Source organism: Crocodylus siamensis, chromosome 15 (assembly GCF_052110815.1).
Source record: "Crocodylus siamensis isolate JL-2025a chromosome 15, ASM5211081v1, whole genome shotgun sequence".
NCBI lineage: Eukaryota > Metazoa > Chordata > Crocodylia > Crocodylidae > Crocodylus > Crocodylus siamensis.
Window position 1 is genome coordinate 18,056,749 of NC_143409.1, and position 14,255 is coordinate 18,071,003.

The following is a 14,255-nucleotide window of genomic DNA, read 5'->3' on the forward strand; positions in this document are numbered from 1 at the left end:
AGGAGGACTGGTGGCAGTGAGTCCCTTACTGAATTGGGGAGGAAACCTTGTGACGGGATGCAGAAAAGGCTGAAGTGGTCAGTTTCTTTTTTGTCTGCAGAAAAGGACCTGGGGGTTACGGTGGATAATAAGCTGAAGATGGGCCTGCAACATGCCCTTGTTGCCAAGAATGCTGAAGGCATCCTCAGCTGCTTTGGTAGGAGTGTTGCCAGTACATCAAGGGAAGTGATTATTCCCCTCTTTTCAGCACTGGTGAGGCCACATCTGGAGTACTGTGTTCAGTTTTGGGCCCCCAGCTACAGAATGGATGTGGAGAAGTTGGAGAGAGTCCAGTGTAGAGCAATGAATGTTTAGGCGGCTGAGGGCTATGACTTCTGAGGAAAGACGGAGAACTGGGCTTATTTAGTTTAGAGAAGAGAAGACTGAGAGGGGATTTAATAGCAGCTTTCAACTACCTGAAGGAGGGCTCGAAAGAGGATGGAGCTAGACTGCTCAAGTTGCAGCAAGGTGCAGTCAGGTTAGATAGTAGGAAGGCTGTTCTCACCAGGAGGGTAGCAAAGTACTGGAGCAGGTTAGTAGAGAGGTGGAAGCTCCATCTTTGGGGGTTTTTACAACCTGGCTAGACAGCTTTGCCTGGGACGTGCAGTTGGGGCTGGTCCTGCTTCCAGCAGGGTTGGTCAAGACACCTCCTGAGGTCCCTTCCAACCCCCACTTGGATTTTATGCCTTGAAGCTGATACCGCTGCTTTCCAGAGCCGCACCAGGCCGTCTATAAACCCCGCCCCCTCGCGGCAGCCGCGGTGGGCGGAGCTTGCTGCTGTTGCCGGAAGTGCGGGCCGCGAGCGGCCCTGCGTGATGCTGGCCCTAGCCAGCTTCCGTCGGCGCTGCGCCGGGCTGCGGGGTTGGGCGCGGAGCAGCGGCCGGGCCATGCCCAAGAAGGTCGGTCTCGCGGGCCGGGAGGGGACGGCGCCGGTGACCTCGGCGGGTCGTGTCTTGTCGGGGAAAGGGACGAGCAGCGGCCCAGTGGGCGCGGGCAGAGATGGGAGCGTCACCATTGCCGTCCACGCCAAGCCCGGCGCCCGGCTCAGCGTTGTTACAGGTGGGTCCGGCCCCGTCTGACCGTGAGGCAGGAAGCCACCTGTCTGCATGTGGCGCCTTCCTTCCGCTTCTCTCCCCCGCGGGGATTTAGGGCTTCGCTGAGGGGGAAGCAGCCGGGGGGGTCCCCGAGAGGGCGGGCAGCTGGTGTCCTTCTCCGCGCTCCCGGGGGTGAGGTCAGCTGGTGTGCGGGGTAGGCAGGGGCTCAACCGCTTCCTTTTGAAAGCAGCTGAACACATTTTTCCCTCGCAGCTGGACTTGTGTTGGCTCGGGGCTGGGCTTTGATGAGAAGTGGGATTAAAATGATGCGAGAGTATTATATTACAATAAATAATATTTATCATATTTATATATATGTCTATGTACGTATGTATGTATATTATTATTATTATTATTCATAATAATCATAATAAAGTCTGCCCATTCACTTCCAGTTCTCTGAGATAAGCAGTGAGTGCAGGTTTGGGCAGCCTGCCTACGAGGGCTGCCCTGCTTGTAGGCTTAAGTACAAAAAGTCCTTTACAGCAGTGTTTCTCAACTTTTTAAGTAGCAAGTACCCCCTAACTTCTGCAGATTTTAACAAGTATCCCAATGCTCAATTTTTCATGGGATTTTGTATTTACAGACTAATGTGTGCTATATGTTAAAAGAAAGGCTGTGTATGTAAGGCTGTGATATGACACATGTCTGATCTGGTGTGGGTAGGGTTGCTACCTTTTACACCAGGGGCGCACAACTCAAGTATGTACCTGGGCTAGAGGTGATGTAGGCCAAAACTAGGAGGGCTGAACCCAGTGCCGTGCAAAGCACAGCATGCCAAATGATTACTGGGGAGATTGAAGTGCTATGCAATGTGTGGTGCACCAAATTTTTTGCCATAGTTCTGAGAGGAAAAGAGGGTGAGAGAGAGAAAGAGGGTGAGAGAGTGTTGGGATACCCGTGTATCCCCTGCCTGTGTCTCGCGTACCCCCAGGGCTACACGTACCGCAGGTTGAGATGCTGGTCCAACAGGTGTCTGATAGTGTAGTGTGGATTTAACTAGTGGTAACGGATACTAGCATATTGTCACAGTACAGGTTATGATCATCAGAATGAGCTGTATAAAAAAACCAACCACATTGACAATTGGAGAAGACAATCTGAATAGGAGTGATTGACTTTTATAAGGAGGAAAGATGGAAAGGGAAAGAAGTGTTGGGTTCTGATGTCAAGGGCCCACTCTTCTCAGAAGGCACATGCATTTGAGGAGCTAACTAGTCTTGCTGGTAAATAGGAAAATACAACTGAAGTGAATAGTCTTGACGCAGTCAAATGTTATGTGATCTGTTAGCTAATACACTATTGAGAGGTTTTTATTTTGTCCTAAACAAAAAAAAATTCTAAAAATAGGAACCGTACTTTTTAAAGTAGACCTTGTTGAGTACCTTGACAAAATGCTAACATTTTTTATTATAGATGTGACAACTGAGGCAGTAAGTGTAGCTATTGCTGCACCGCCATCAGACGGGGAGGCAAATGCAGAGCTGTGTCGTTACCTCTCCAAGGTTCTAGAGGTGAAGAAGAGTGAAGTTCTTTTAGATAAGGTACAGTCCTTATTTTTTCCTCTTAGTTTTGTTCCGCTACAATTTGATTTCAGAATGTTAAAACTTACTCATATTAAATGGAGAAAACACTGTTTACATACAAGTCTCTTGCCTTCAGTTCACCAGTATGGAGTTTTTACAACATTTAAATCAGTTGTGGAAAGAGAATCCATGGCAAGTCTTTGAAATACTAATTCAGAGCAGCTCCAGCAGAAATAGTACAGAATTACCCATAGCTGCTTGCAGTGACCTAAATTGGGATTATTTCCAATGCTGCTATATTTTCTAAATTTGTATTTCATGTGTTCTGTGACGTTAAAAGATGTCTTTTCATATTAGATCCAACTTGGAAAATGGGAACATTTTGAACAGACCTATTTTGGTACTATTTTTGTTTTTATTTTAGAAGGTATTTCCATATTTGGATATAGATCACCACCACAGTTATTCATGTCACATTATTGAATATAGTAGATTGGGTTCTGTTTGGCATCCGTGTTTCTGTGGAAACAATAGTAATACCTGAATTTATTATTACAGTAAAACCTTTGTTATCTGGCATCCTTGGGGTAAGGGGATTGCCAGTTATATAAAAATTCCGGTTATCTGAAATAATCCGCACTTTTATTCTGGACGCTGCTCTTTAATGAGGACATGGATAAGCTTGAGAGAGTCCAGAGAAGGGCCCACCCATATGATCAGAGACTTGAACTGCAAGCCAGCCATACAAGGAAAGGCTGAAGGACCTGGGACTCTTCAGCCTGAAAAAGAGAAGCCTGACAGGGGACCTTGTAGCAGTTTACTGCTACATTAGGGGAGCATATCAAGTGCATGGTGAACAGCTGGGCACCCAAGGGAAAAACCAGGAGTAATGGCCACAGACCGTTTCAGACTCACCATTAGGAAAACTTTCTTCATGATCAGGGTGTCCTGACTGTGGAATAAACTTCCTTCAGATGTGGTACCATCACCTACTCTGAAAATCTTCACGAGAAGCCTGGACGATCACCTTGCTGGGGTAACTTGACCCTAGTTGTCATTCCTGCTTGGTGCAGGGGGCTGGACCCATTGATCTTCTGAGGTCCCTTCCAGCCTTAAAGTCTATGAATCTATGAAACCCTGCAAAGGTTTTCGGATAACATGGGAGTGGGGAGGGCGTGGAGGCCACACACTGAGCAGGGATAGGGGAAGGGAGGGGTAACAGCGGCAGTGCAGGGTGCAAGCTTTTCTACCCCTTGTGTCCAGCTGGCCAACTGGCCAGCCAGAAATTCCAGTTAATAAAATTTCTGGTTACTTAAATGCCAGATAACAAAGATTTTACTGTACATTGCCTAATTAAACATTAGGAAAAAAATTTAATTGCAACTTGTGATTAAAGTCAGTCTTCTCCAATACATCTGTTTTCTTGCAGGTCTTATATGTGGACACTGACAGTTTGACTTGCTTGTTTAAATAAATTTGAGGATGAAGATTAAAGTTAATTATCCTGTTAAAATAAGTCTTAAATCTTAATGTTTTTTATCCAGTAGATTGCATTATGGAAGGTGTTTTTTCCTTTGTAGATGCCCCAAGAGTAAAAATAACTCCTTTCATGTCATATTAGAAAGTCATGGTTCTACTACCCCAAAATTGCCCTTTTATACAAGATGACAGCAACAGTTAATGGAAATTTTTGGAGACTAGAACAGTTTATATCTTGTTTGATGGTGACATATTTGTCCCTATGTTAAATGTAAAAGTGGAGTGAAGTAGGATCCATTTACTAAACACATTTGTTTATGATGCTCATGAAAATAGCAAGATTTTGGGGATGTATGTCTTATTTTTCTATGTTGATCATGTATTTTATGCCAGTTTAGAAGACAACAGCACCTGCCATTAGGTAAAATGCTCAGTGCATTGAATGTGAAAGATTGACCAACAGAAAATCTAAGATTTGTTTTAGCTTTGCTGCTGGTTGAACAAGCCACTTAATGTCTCTCTTTTTATCCAATCTATAAAATGGGGATAATACTTGATTACCTACTTCATAAGGATGCTTAGGTTTAATTAGATTATCCTAGCATAAGTGCTAATAGAGTCAGGTATAATGGTCAGCATTGTTCACCCTTGTCCAGTCATTTCTGCTAATTCTAATCTGACTAGGGGTGCACCGACAGAGATTTTTGCAGCCATTACCGATAGCCAGTTTTTAAGGAAGCATATTGGCTGATACTGATCTGATTTCTGATACCCAGACCAGCTGCATGGAGAGCTGCTTCCAGCTGGTAAGTCTGATGTGGTGGAAGGGGAGGGAAGGGAGATCAAGGCCCCTCCAGTGAGGAAGGGTGTGGGGCTGTGCCAGGGGCTGCAGCAAGCACTGCCCAGCCAGGGTGGTGGGGTGGGGTGGGCACAGCACAGAGCTGTGGCTCATCAGGAAGGGGATGTGGGGGGGCAAGTGCTGGATGAAGCACTGGACTAGCAGCTTTCAGATGAGTGGCATGCAGTGGCGGGAGCTGCCCCTCCTCCCCTTGCAACCCCCAAATGAGTCACAGCTCTCTGCTGCGTCCACTCCGCCCTGGCTGGACAGTGCTTGTCCCAGCCCCACACCCTTCCTCACCATGGGGTCCTTGATCTGCCTCCCCCAGCCCCTTCCCTCCCCTTCCACCACACCAGACTTACCAGCTGGAGGCAGCTCTCCATGCTGCGGAGCTGTTCTCCTTGCTGCCTGTGCTGCACTGTGGCTGCATGCATGCACAGGCCATTTATTGGCCAAATTATCAGCCTGATGGGGCTGATTTCCAATACAGTAAATTTTCTTTATGTCTGTGGCAATCTGATACTGGACCAATGTATCAGTGCACCTCTAAATCTGACATTTAGGGGCCCAGATATCTTATCCTGGTGACAATTGTTCTGAATTGTGCCTGACTGCTGAGCAGTTTTGTTCAACTTATGACTCCAACCAGACCTATACCCTCTGGATATCAGAACCCGTTACTATTTGGTTGTTGCTGCTTAGAATTCTGTCTTCCTTGTCACCTGTTGTGTTATAAATTCTCACATGAAGCTCCAAGTTGTAGTTCGGGGTGGCCAATCTGTGGCACGAGTGCCAGAAGTAGGATAGACAGCATCTGTATGTGGCTAACTACAGATCGGGGAAGGAACAGACAGCAGAGCAGCAAATCAGACAAAGAAATGGGATCAGAGTGGCATTTGGGGAGGGTGCAGACCAATTGGTGGCACACCTGCCAGAGAAGTTGGCTCCCACAGTTGTAGTTGATCCAGTCAAAAAATATGAATATTGTAGTATAGCAGAAGAAGAATCACTTTGGCCAGATTCTTTAATAAATTTGTTTTTGTTTTCAGTATAACTCAAACACAAATGGATAAGCAGTGTAAAAATTTAGAAGGAATCTTCATACTAAAACTGTCTTGGCAATGTGTTTGTTTCACGTTATTGCTTTTTAGTTTTACAGAAAGCAGTCACTTGATGTACCATCTTACAAGAATTCTGTATTTGCCACAGCTGCTCTGAAACCTGGCTTCTTTATGTATAGTGGTTTTGCTAATAAAGGTTGAAATTTCATTGACGTAATTTCACATGACAGTTGCCTACAGACATCCAGCTTATTTTCCCCACTTTATAATACGTAGTTCCTTTTCCCTGTTTTTGACGCTGATCAACCAGAAAACTCAGCTGAAAAATAACAAATTATATGCATGCATTGTCTCCTTAGGATAAAAATATCAGTCAGGTATAGATTCATAGATTGTAATGCTGGAAGGGATCTCAGAATATCATTGGGCCCAGCCCCCTGCACCAAACAGGAAAGACAACTGGGTAGTAAATAATGTTTACTACCAAAATATAAATTCAACTGGTCTCTGTGTGAGCCCTCTATAGAGATGCACAAGTTTCTTTTGCCAACCTCTGGGGTTAGGTTCCTGAAAGTTCCCGTGGTTGGCAAAACTGTGGTCGGCAAGACAAAAGGCTTATGGGAAAAATGGCAGGTGGCGAACTGATGCGCAGCCACAGAAAACTGTGGTTACTCAAAGCTGTATACCATGGTAGCCAAAATGGTATATAGAACATTAAGCATGAATACTCAAAACTATGGTTGGCAAAACTGTGGTTGACAAGGGAAACTTGTATTGCTGAACTTCGGGAATTTCTTCTTTCTTATTTCCCTTTCCCGTCCTTGGAAAGGAACCTATTGAGGCATGCTTTATTTGCAGCTTCTGTGCTATGTTTAAAAAAATGTAGCAAATTCACACACCACTCCCTCCCACCTAAAAAAAATAAATAATTTTTTAAAAAGACAAAAAAAAAAAAAGCTAATGATGATAGTGGCTGACTGGCCCTATTCAGAATCATTCACCCAGAAATAACACCTATTTTCTGTGGGTAAGTGGATTTTTAAGACTCCTATTAAGACTATGGCCTGCCTGTAACTCTGTAGAAAATGCTAAGACAGGACTGGGATTTGTAGCTTGTAATTAAATTCACACGTTCACGTAATAGTACTCTCTCAATTTATCATCTAGGCTTAAGTCGCTTTGGAAGAGCACTTCTGCAATCCTTTCTTAATTGTATGCATCAGCCTGCTACTTTGGGAGTTATGCTGCTTGCTTGGAGCCTAGAAATCAGAATAAACAGGTGCTACAATGAAGAAAATTTATTCATCAGTAACTTTATGCCTTATTTATGATATCAGTCCATCTTGCCTAGATGACTCTGGGGAAATGTGACTGCTAAACATTTGTGGCCCTCCAGCCGCTGTTTAGAATGTTGGGTGCCGTCAAAGTCCCAGCAGTTGCTTTTTTCCCTTAAGTTCCAGGAACTGTAGTGGCAATTTGTGTGCTACAAAACTGTTACTCTGTGCAGACAACATGCTAGGGTTAACTGATGAACAGCTTTGTTTCGCTACTGTTAGTTCTAGTTACTATATATAGTACCACTGAAATAATGCCAATATTGGGGATACAAAGAGTTTTAAAAATGTGTATTTTTGAAGTAAGAAATGATTCTCTGAATGATCTATTTTTGTGTTTGAAACAGGGTGCTAAATCACGTGAAAAAGTGGTGAAGATCTTGGTATCAATGACACCAGATGAGGTTTTAGAGAAACTGAAAAAAGAAGCTTCCAGCTGACCTAAACAAAATCAGGAAATGGAACTTTGTGTTTTGGTAAACCACTTTTTTACTAGAAAAAGCGGGGATACCTTTAAATAAGAGATCATGCAGAAACAGGCTGTGGGTAACGGGACAAACAAACTCCAGTATCTACAATACACAGACTCTCCTGGTGATGCATATTAAACCAGTTTTTGCCATGCTATTCTGTACTGAAAGCTTTCTTTGAAATAATCCTACAAAAGACCTGAAGCTTGTACTCATTTACAGCAAGACCCATTCTTGGCTGACACAGTGTAGCCTGGCTCTTTTTGAGGCTTACTTTTTTAGTTAGTTTCATAATAGTGACCTGGATGTCCATCTAGTCTTGTTGAGGATTTGAGCAATGACTGAGAAGATCTTTGTTCTCCAGAAGCCACAGTTCGCCTTTGGGACTCTCCTGAAATTAGTGGTGTGTTTCTGGTATTGAGGCACCATATCTGCTCATGTCACCTGGGTATTTTTACCTCCTTGGAAATACTCCTTCACTGAGTCTTGCCCACTTTTCCTCATCCCTAAACAGTTAAGTTTTGATTTTGAATGCAGGTGTAATTATTTGTTTAAAAACATAGAAGGCTAAAGTGACAGGCCTTGGAATAATGTCAAGAGAAATGTCAGGGAAGAATCTAAGTGTCAAAGAATGCTTAGGGTCCATTGTACCCTTACTGCACCTCTGCAAATCCAAAATAATAACTTTGCAGAGGACTGATGCTGGTTAGCTGAACACGGAATTTTCTCTCAAATAACTAACACAAAAATCAAGAAGTCCTGCAACAAGAATTTGACCTGGTATAACATAAGTGGCATTACCATAAGTAGTGGCACCAGCTATGTTTTTGCCTTGTGGTTGTCATTGCTTAGATTTTTGTCAGTTAACTTGGTCTCTGCAGTTTCCTGTTACTGTAATGTAAAATAAACTGGTTTTATAATTGTAATGTCTAAAATAAAATGAACTGGTATGAAAAGTCCATTGAGGCTCCGTATCTCCTACTGGAACAAAAACTTTTATTTCAAATACAAAAGCAGAATTAAAATGACTTTAGCTGCATGTAATACAACTGCTTCTCTTGTACTTCTGTTTCCATGGTCCAAAATTGTCCTTAGGAGTCCCTGTTCCCTTCTATTTTCAGGAGTGTAAAAACAATTTGTGACTTATGTTGTCAGTAGGGACCCTGGTTTTCTTTGTTTAAAAACGCAAATTCTCTGATTTAAAACCCCAAAATCTGCAATTAAAATGAAACACCACTATGTGTATATGTATCAGTTGAACACAAGGTTTTATTGATATATTTACAATTTTTAAACAATTTGGCAGCCTACCAGTGCCTCAATCACTATAATAAAATAAATTCTAAGTACCTATACATTTTGGCATTGAGTTTGGGTTTTTTATCATGGAAAATCAGAGCTCCCCCTTCCCCTTTAGCTCACCAGGATGCAGGTCCAGGCCCTCCTCATAAGTCACAGCCCCCCCAGCCCTGCTGATGCTCCTCACTTCCCACCCACAGCCCCTGGACCCTGTTGATGCCCCTCACTCTCCGCTCGGGGTCCACGGCCCCCTGCCTCCCGCAGCAGTGCCTGAGCCCTGGTTACTACCCACAGGAGGCAACAGCTGCTGTGGAGGAACAGAGCACAGAGCCCAGCACCTCCTCCCCCACACAGGGCACAGATGGAGCAGAGCCTGTCTGCAGGGGGGGCATTTGCGAGCTGTCCATTACAGACTTGGGCTCCCTGCCTTGCTACCCTCCCCCTAGGTCCTCCATGATCCAGCAAGCGGGACCTGGTGGAGCAGGGCCAGGCTTGGAAGCTCACTGTAGCTGCTGGGAGCTCTGTGCTACCACTGTAAGGTGCCCCCTACCTGCCCAGCAGCAGAAAGGGGTACAACTCTGCGCCGCCAGCCCTACTGCTGCTGGGTGGGCAGGGGATACCTTGCCATGGCAGTATAGAGCTCCCAGCAGCAGCAATGAGCCACTGCCCTCCACTCTGCCCTGCATAGGCCCTGGGGAAAGGGCACTAGGGCAGGGAGCCTGCAGCCCACCCCTGCCCTGCCCCGCCCTGCCCACAAATCTGGGGGGGCATATGCCCCTGCCTCCCTCCCAGGCGTGTGCACAGTGGAGGGGAGCCAGACCCCCACCTCTGCCCTTCTAGATGAGCTGCCTGCAGCCCCATCCCATGTCCCAGCTAGGCTCTAGGTTGCACATTACCCCAGGCCCCATGCACTGCCCAGGCTGGGCACCAGCCCCAGCCCCAACCTTACCCAACTCCCTCCCTCCCTTATTATGGGGGCATCAATTCCATGTTCTCACCCCCTGTGCCATCAGACTTACCTGCAGGGGCTGCTCTCCAGGCTGCCTGTTGGCTATGTGCATGTGTACATACACATAGCACCCCTGCTTGGGCACCCTCCTCCCACTGCCCCCAGCCCCTTGCAGGCTGGCTCACCATTTCCTGTTTTTCTTAAAATGAGAAGATCTGTGTTTTACCATGTTTTCCCATGGCATACAGAAAACATGGATCCCTGGTTATCAGTGGCTCTTATCAGGAAGACAAACCCTTCAAGGTGATCTTTCTGATCTTCATAGGTGATGCATAGAGGGGGCACATGCCCCCCCTCCCCCCAAGATTAGCCCTCGCTAGCCAGGGAGTGGAGGCTCTAAGTCAAGTGCTGGCCGGTGCCCCCCACTGAGACTGGCACCAGCTGGTACTGAGAAGCACTGGCAGCACTTCCGGTTTTGCTGCCAGTGCTACAACTGGCTGCTAGGGAACACCCCTCCCCCCCCGGTGTCGATCAGCCACTGGTATCCCCCCAGAATTGCAGGCATCAGTCGCCCATGTTTTTGTACGTTATAATCTTTGCTCTTTACTTCTGCCTGGTAATAGGGCCTGTACATTGTATGTACTGATTAATATAGTAAATTTTTCTTTAGGTTCTTAGGCTGCACACTGCCTCACAACATGCATCTCCTTACTTCCAGTTATGAATTCCAGTCTTAAAAAAAATACTCATTTTGATTGAGAGTACTCTCTCCTAAGCACAGTATCACCCTCATTCTCAGCTTTGTACTGTTTCTCACTGTTCCCATTTTTTTGTCCAGCAGAGGGATACTGTGTCTTGCAAAGGATGCTGAGACAGATAAAAAGAGGAAAGTAAAAACTGGGTATATTTTTTGACATTGCCTAAGACTAGCAAAGAAGCCATACTCCTTTGTTCCATTTGGAGTATTCATTGGGCATGTCAACATCTGCTGACTGGTAAATAGGAAGAGAAAGAACTTAATGGGAATTTTTACCCCCAAATACTTTAGAGGCAAGTACCCAAGTACCAGGTATGGAAGGGGCAACACTTGCCCAAAGCATGAGGGCCCTACATTATTTAGTTATTTTTTGGATGTATGCATTTCTGTGAGAGGATCTCCAAAGTGGCTGTGTAATTACAAAGATTAATGGAAGATTCTTAGGCAAGTAAAATCCACCATTATGTTGAGCTTCACTCTAACACATTATGCTTTTCTACCATATTACACTCTAAAAACTGATCAGTCTTAGAAGGAGACCAAAAGGGTGTATGCCCTGTGATGAAATTGCCTTTTGAAAACTCTCCATTTATGTCTTTGGCAAACATACATCTCCCTCTGAGAGTGATATTCAGCCACAAGATCTTCTCTGGCTTCTGCTTCAATTTTTCCAGAGTTATTCAAGCTGGTAATCTTATCTAGATCACTTCTTTCTGGTCAGTCTGGCTCTGACTTACACCGTGAGGGTGCATTAGGTCCTATGCTATTCAGTGTATCCAGGATGGGTCTGACTTGCTGTCATGTAGATCACTAACATCAGCGAGGAAGATTTTCTGGGACAAACATGATGCTTCCCTCCTTGCTGTCTCATTTTCCCCCTTTGTATACAAAAGTTATTGCACTGAATTACATAATATTGATTCTCCTCTGCATACTGCATTTTTGCATGCTGTGCACTTTGCAAAGCTATATTCTTTTTTTAAGAAGCTTTTCCAGTGTGTGTTGTGCAGCACTTGAGAATCCATGTGTTAATTCAGCTAGACTATTGCATGAGACTTTTCCTACAAGTGAATAACAAATTAGCTTGTCTTTGTGTTTGTGTGAAGAGGATTTCAGTCCTGCAAGCAGTCAGTCAGGGTGTTACAAAAACATGACTAATGGTCCCTGAGCTAGCAGTCTTAGCAGAGGTATAGAAATCATACTTTTCTTTTTTGAACAACCCATTTTTTTTAAATACTTGTGATGCCAGCTGCTAGCTTGCCCTTGCTCATATCAAACATGCAGTCAGATGTTCAAATCTCTCTCATTTTAAGTAGGGGGACTACTCATGTACTTAAGTAAGGCATGTGCTTAAGGAAGGAGTCAAATGACACATAATTTGTTGTTTGGCAACTTTCTGATATTGCTTTAGATATATGTCTTTCTAACAACATCCTCATCTAAAGGCTGGCCAACCACTGCAGAGTTGTGTTTACATGCTAGTGAATAGGAATTCACTGAAGTACTATGCTAGCAGCATCATGACACAGACCTGCTTTCCCTTTCCTAGTGCTCTGTCTTCTAGTCTGTTTGCTCTCCAGAATCGGTCGCTAAAGGGAGAAGGGGCAATTTCTAAACTGCGTGAACATGCTGATTAAGGATATTTAATTACATGTATGGTATCTGGTCTCTTTGTTTTTTTTCCTTTTAAATCCCATCCATTTATCATTTATAATACATCTCTACCCTCCTACAGTCCTGTGTGTCTCTAGATCCCTGTTCCCTCCACTTCATCATTCTAAATGATGCTGTATAATTGACAGCTTTGTCAATAACTGGCAGTGACAATTTACCAGAAAGAGTGGTTTAATATCTTCCTTCTGCCTCCAGGAAGATAGATGCACCTGATCTTTTTCCTCATTACTTTGCACTCCTCACCCTCATTATTTCCTCTCTCATACTGTTTATATGCATATGTACAATCTGAACCAGCTGAGACCCATTTTTTTATTCCAGCCTATTGCATTCCTCTCTTAATATTTTTAACCTTTATCTCAGTGGGATGATTCACTGCCATATTAGCCCGTGTAAAAATGTGCTACTCTCTTTCTCTCTGGGTGTGTGAAGCATGTGCTGCTTACTCTGCTACCAAATGCAGTCACCTTTCAGGAAGCGCTGCTAATATCAATCCCCTTCACTGAGCAATAACAGGACCACTTAAGAAATTAAACACTTGCTGTACCTGGGAGTTTGGCTCTGCTGTGAGACTTCTATGAATTGGTTTCCTTAGCTCTTTGGTATTTAGTTGTTCAGGGACTCTTAAAAGGCCATGGAGAAACTTCCCCTTATATGATCAATACCGTACTTAAGTCAGTGTTACTTTGTCTGGATTTATATCTATACAAGAATTGAGACCTTGAGCTAATAGTTGTCTATGGGGAATGTTAAAGTAACCTACTGTGGAGCAAGATATCAGACTACTGCAGTTTAAGGCTGTTTTTTGCACTACTATTGTTGTCCCAAATCAGGTAGGCAGACAGGCTGCTACATTACCTTTTCTCATAGCAGCCAGTCACTACAAAAACATGCTTTTAAAGCAAAGATGTTCAGTAAGACAATTGGCAAAGATTTGTAAGATGAAAGAATTTAAAAGGGCCAGAGCAGTGTTTTGTGATACTCAAGTAAGGCACTTAGAAAGTTGCTCTGATGGAGTGACTGAGGGTCTGAAAGGTGTAAATCTGATATAATTGTCTCTGTGTTGCTCATTTCTCATTATCTAGCAGTGGGGGAACATGTATGTGAGGGACCAAAGCATACTGTTCTCTCCCCCTACTGGTGTAATGAAGTCTGAGCAACAATTGCAAGCCAGCCTTTCTAGAAAAAAAAAATAATGCAAGTTGATTAGGCATCAAATGTGTCCTTCCTTTAAGGGCCACTATCAGCCTGAATATTTTAAAATTAATTCGAAAAAGCTCAATTTTTTTACTGGGCCCCTTGGGCATATCCTGAAACTTGTAAGGTCATCTGCTCCCCTGCTAGGGTTGGGAAGGGTTCTTGGGCAAGCTTGATAGCTATACCACCATACATGCTGATCTTTACCTTCCTCTGCACACGTGCCTGCCTGCTCTCTCCACTTCCAGCCTTGCTGCTGCTGTTACAGGGCCTGGCTCTCTATCATCTTCTAAGACACTGTAGCTCTTTCCATCCTATGCTTTTTTTTCTGCATTCTTGGTGACACTCATTCTCCTAAATGGTTCTATATTTCCCTGTTTAGTTCCTAGGCTTTGCAAGGCTTTCTGTAGAGAAAAGTAGTCTTCATGCTACGTACTGGTGATGGTTGCAAACAGAGGGCAGCTCCATCCCTTTTGGAAGGGTCTTATAGAGGCTTTGCAGCCCCTTGGCACTTGCTCTTTAATAAAATGCCTCCTAT

At 44.2% G+C, this 14,255-nt stretch overlaps 1 protein-coding gene across 1 annotated transcript; it reads left to right on the plus strand.

The window, feature by feature from the left end:
* The first annotated feature begins 790 nt into the window (after positions 1 to 790).
* On the plus strand, positions 791 to 8,890 carry C15H15orf40 (chromosome 15 C15orf40 homolog). The gene is made up of 3 exons (XM_090029465.1): positions 791 to 1,098; positions 2,550 to 2,677; positions 7,719 to 8,890. The coding sequence occupies exons 1-3, from the start codon at positions 855 to 857 to the stop codon at positions 7,809 to 7,811; spliced, it is 465 nt and encodes a 154-aa protein (XP_089885591.1). The 5' UTR covers positions 791 to 854; the 3' UTR covers positions 7,812 to 8,890.
* The last annotated feature ends 5,365 nt before the right edge of the window (positions 8,891 to 14,255 follow it).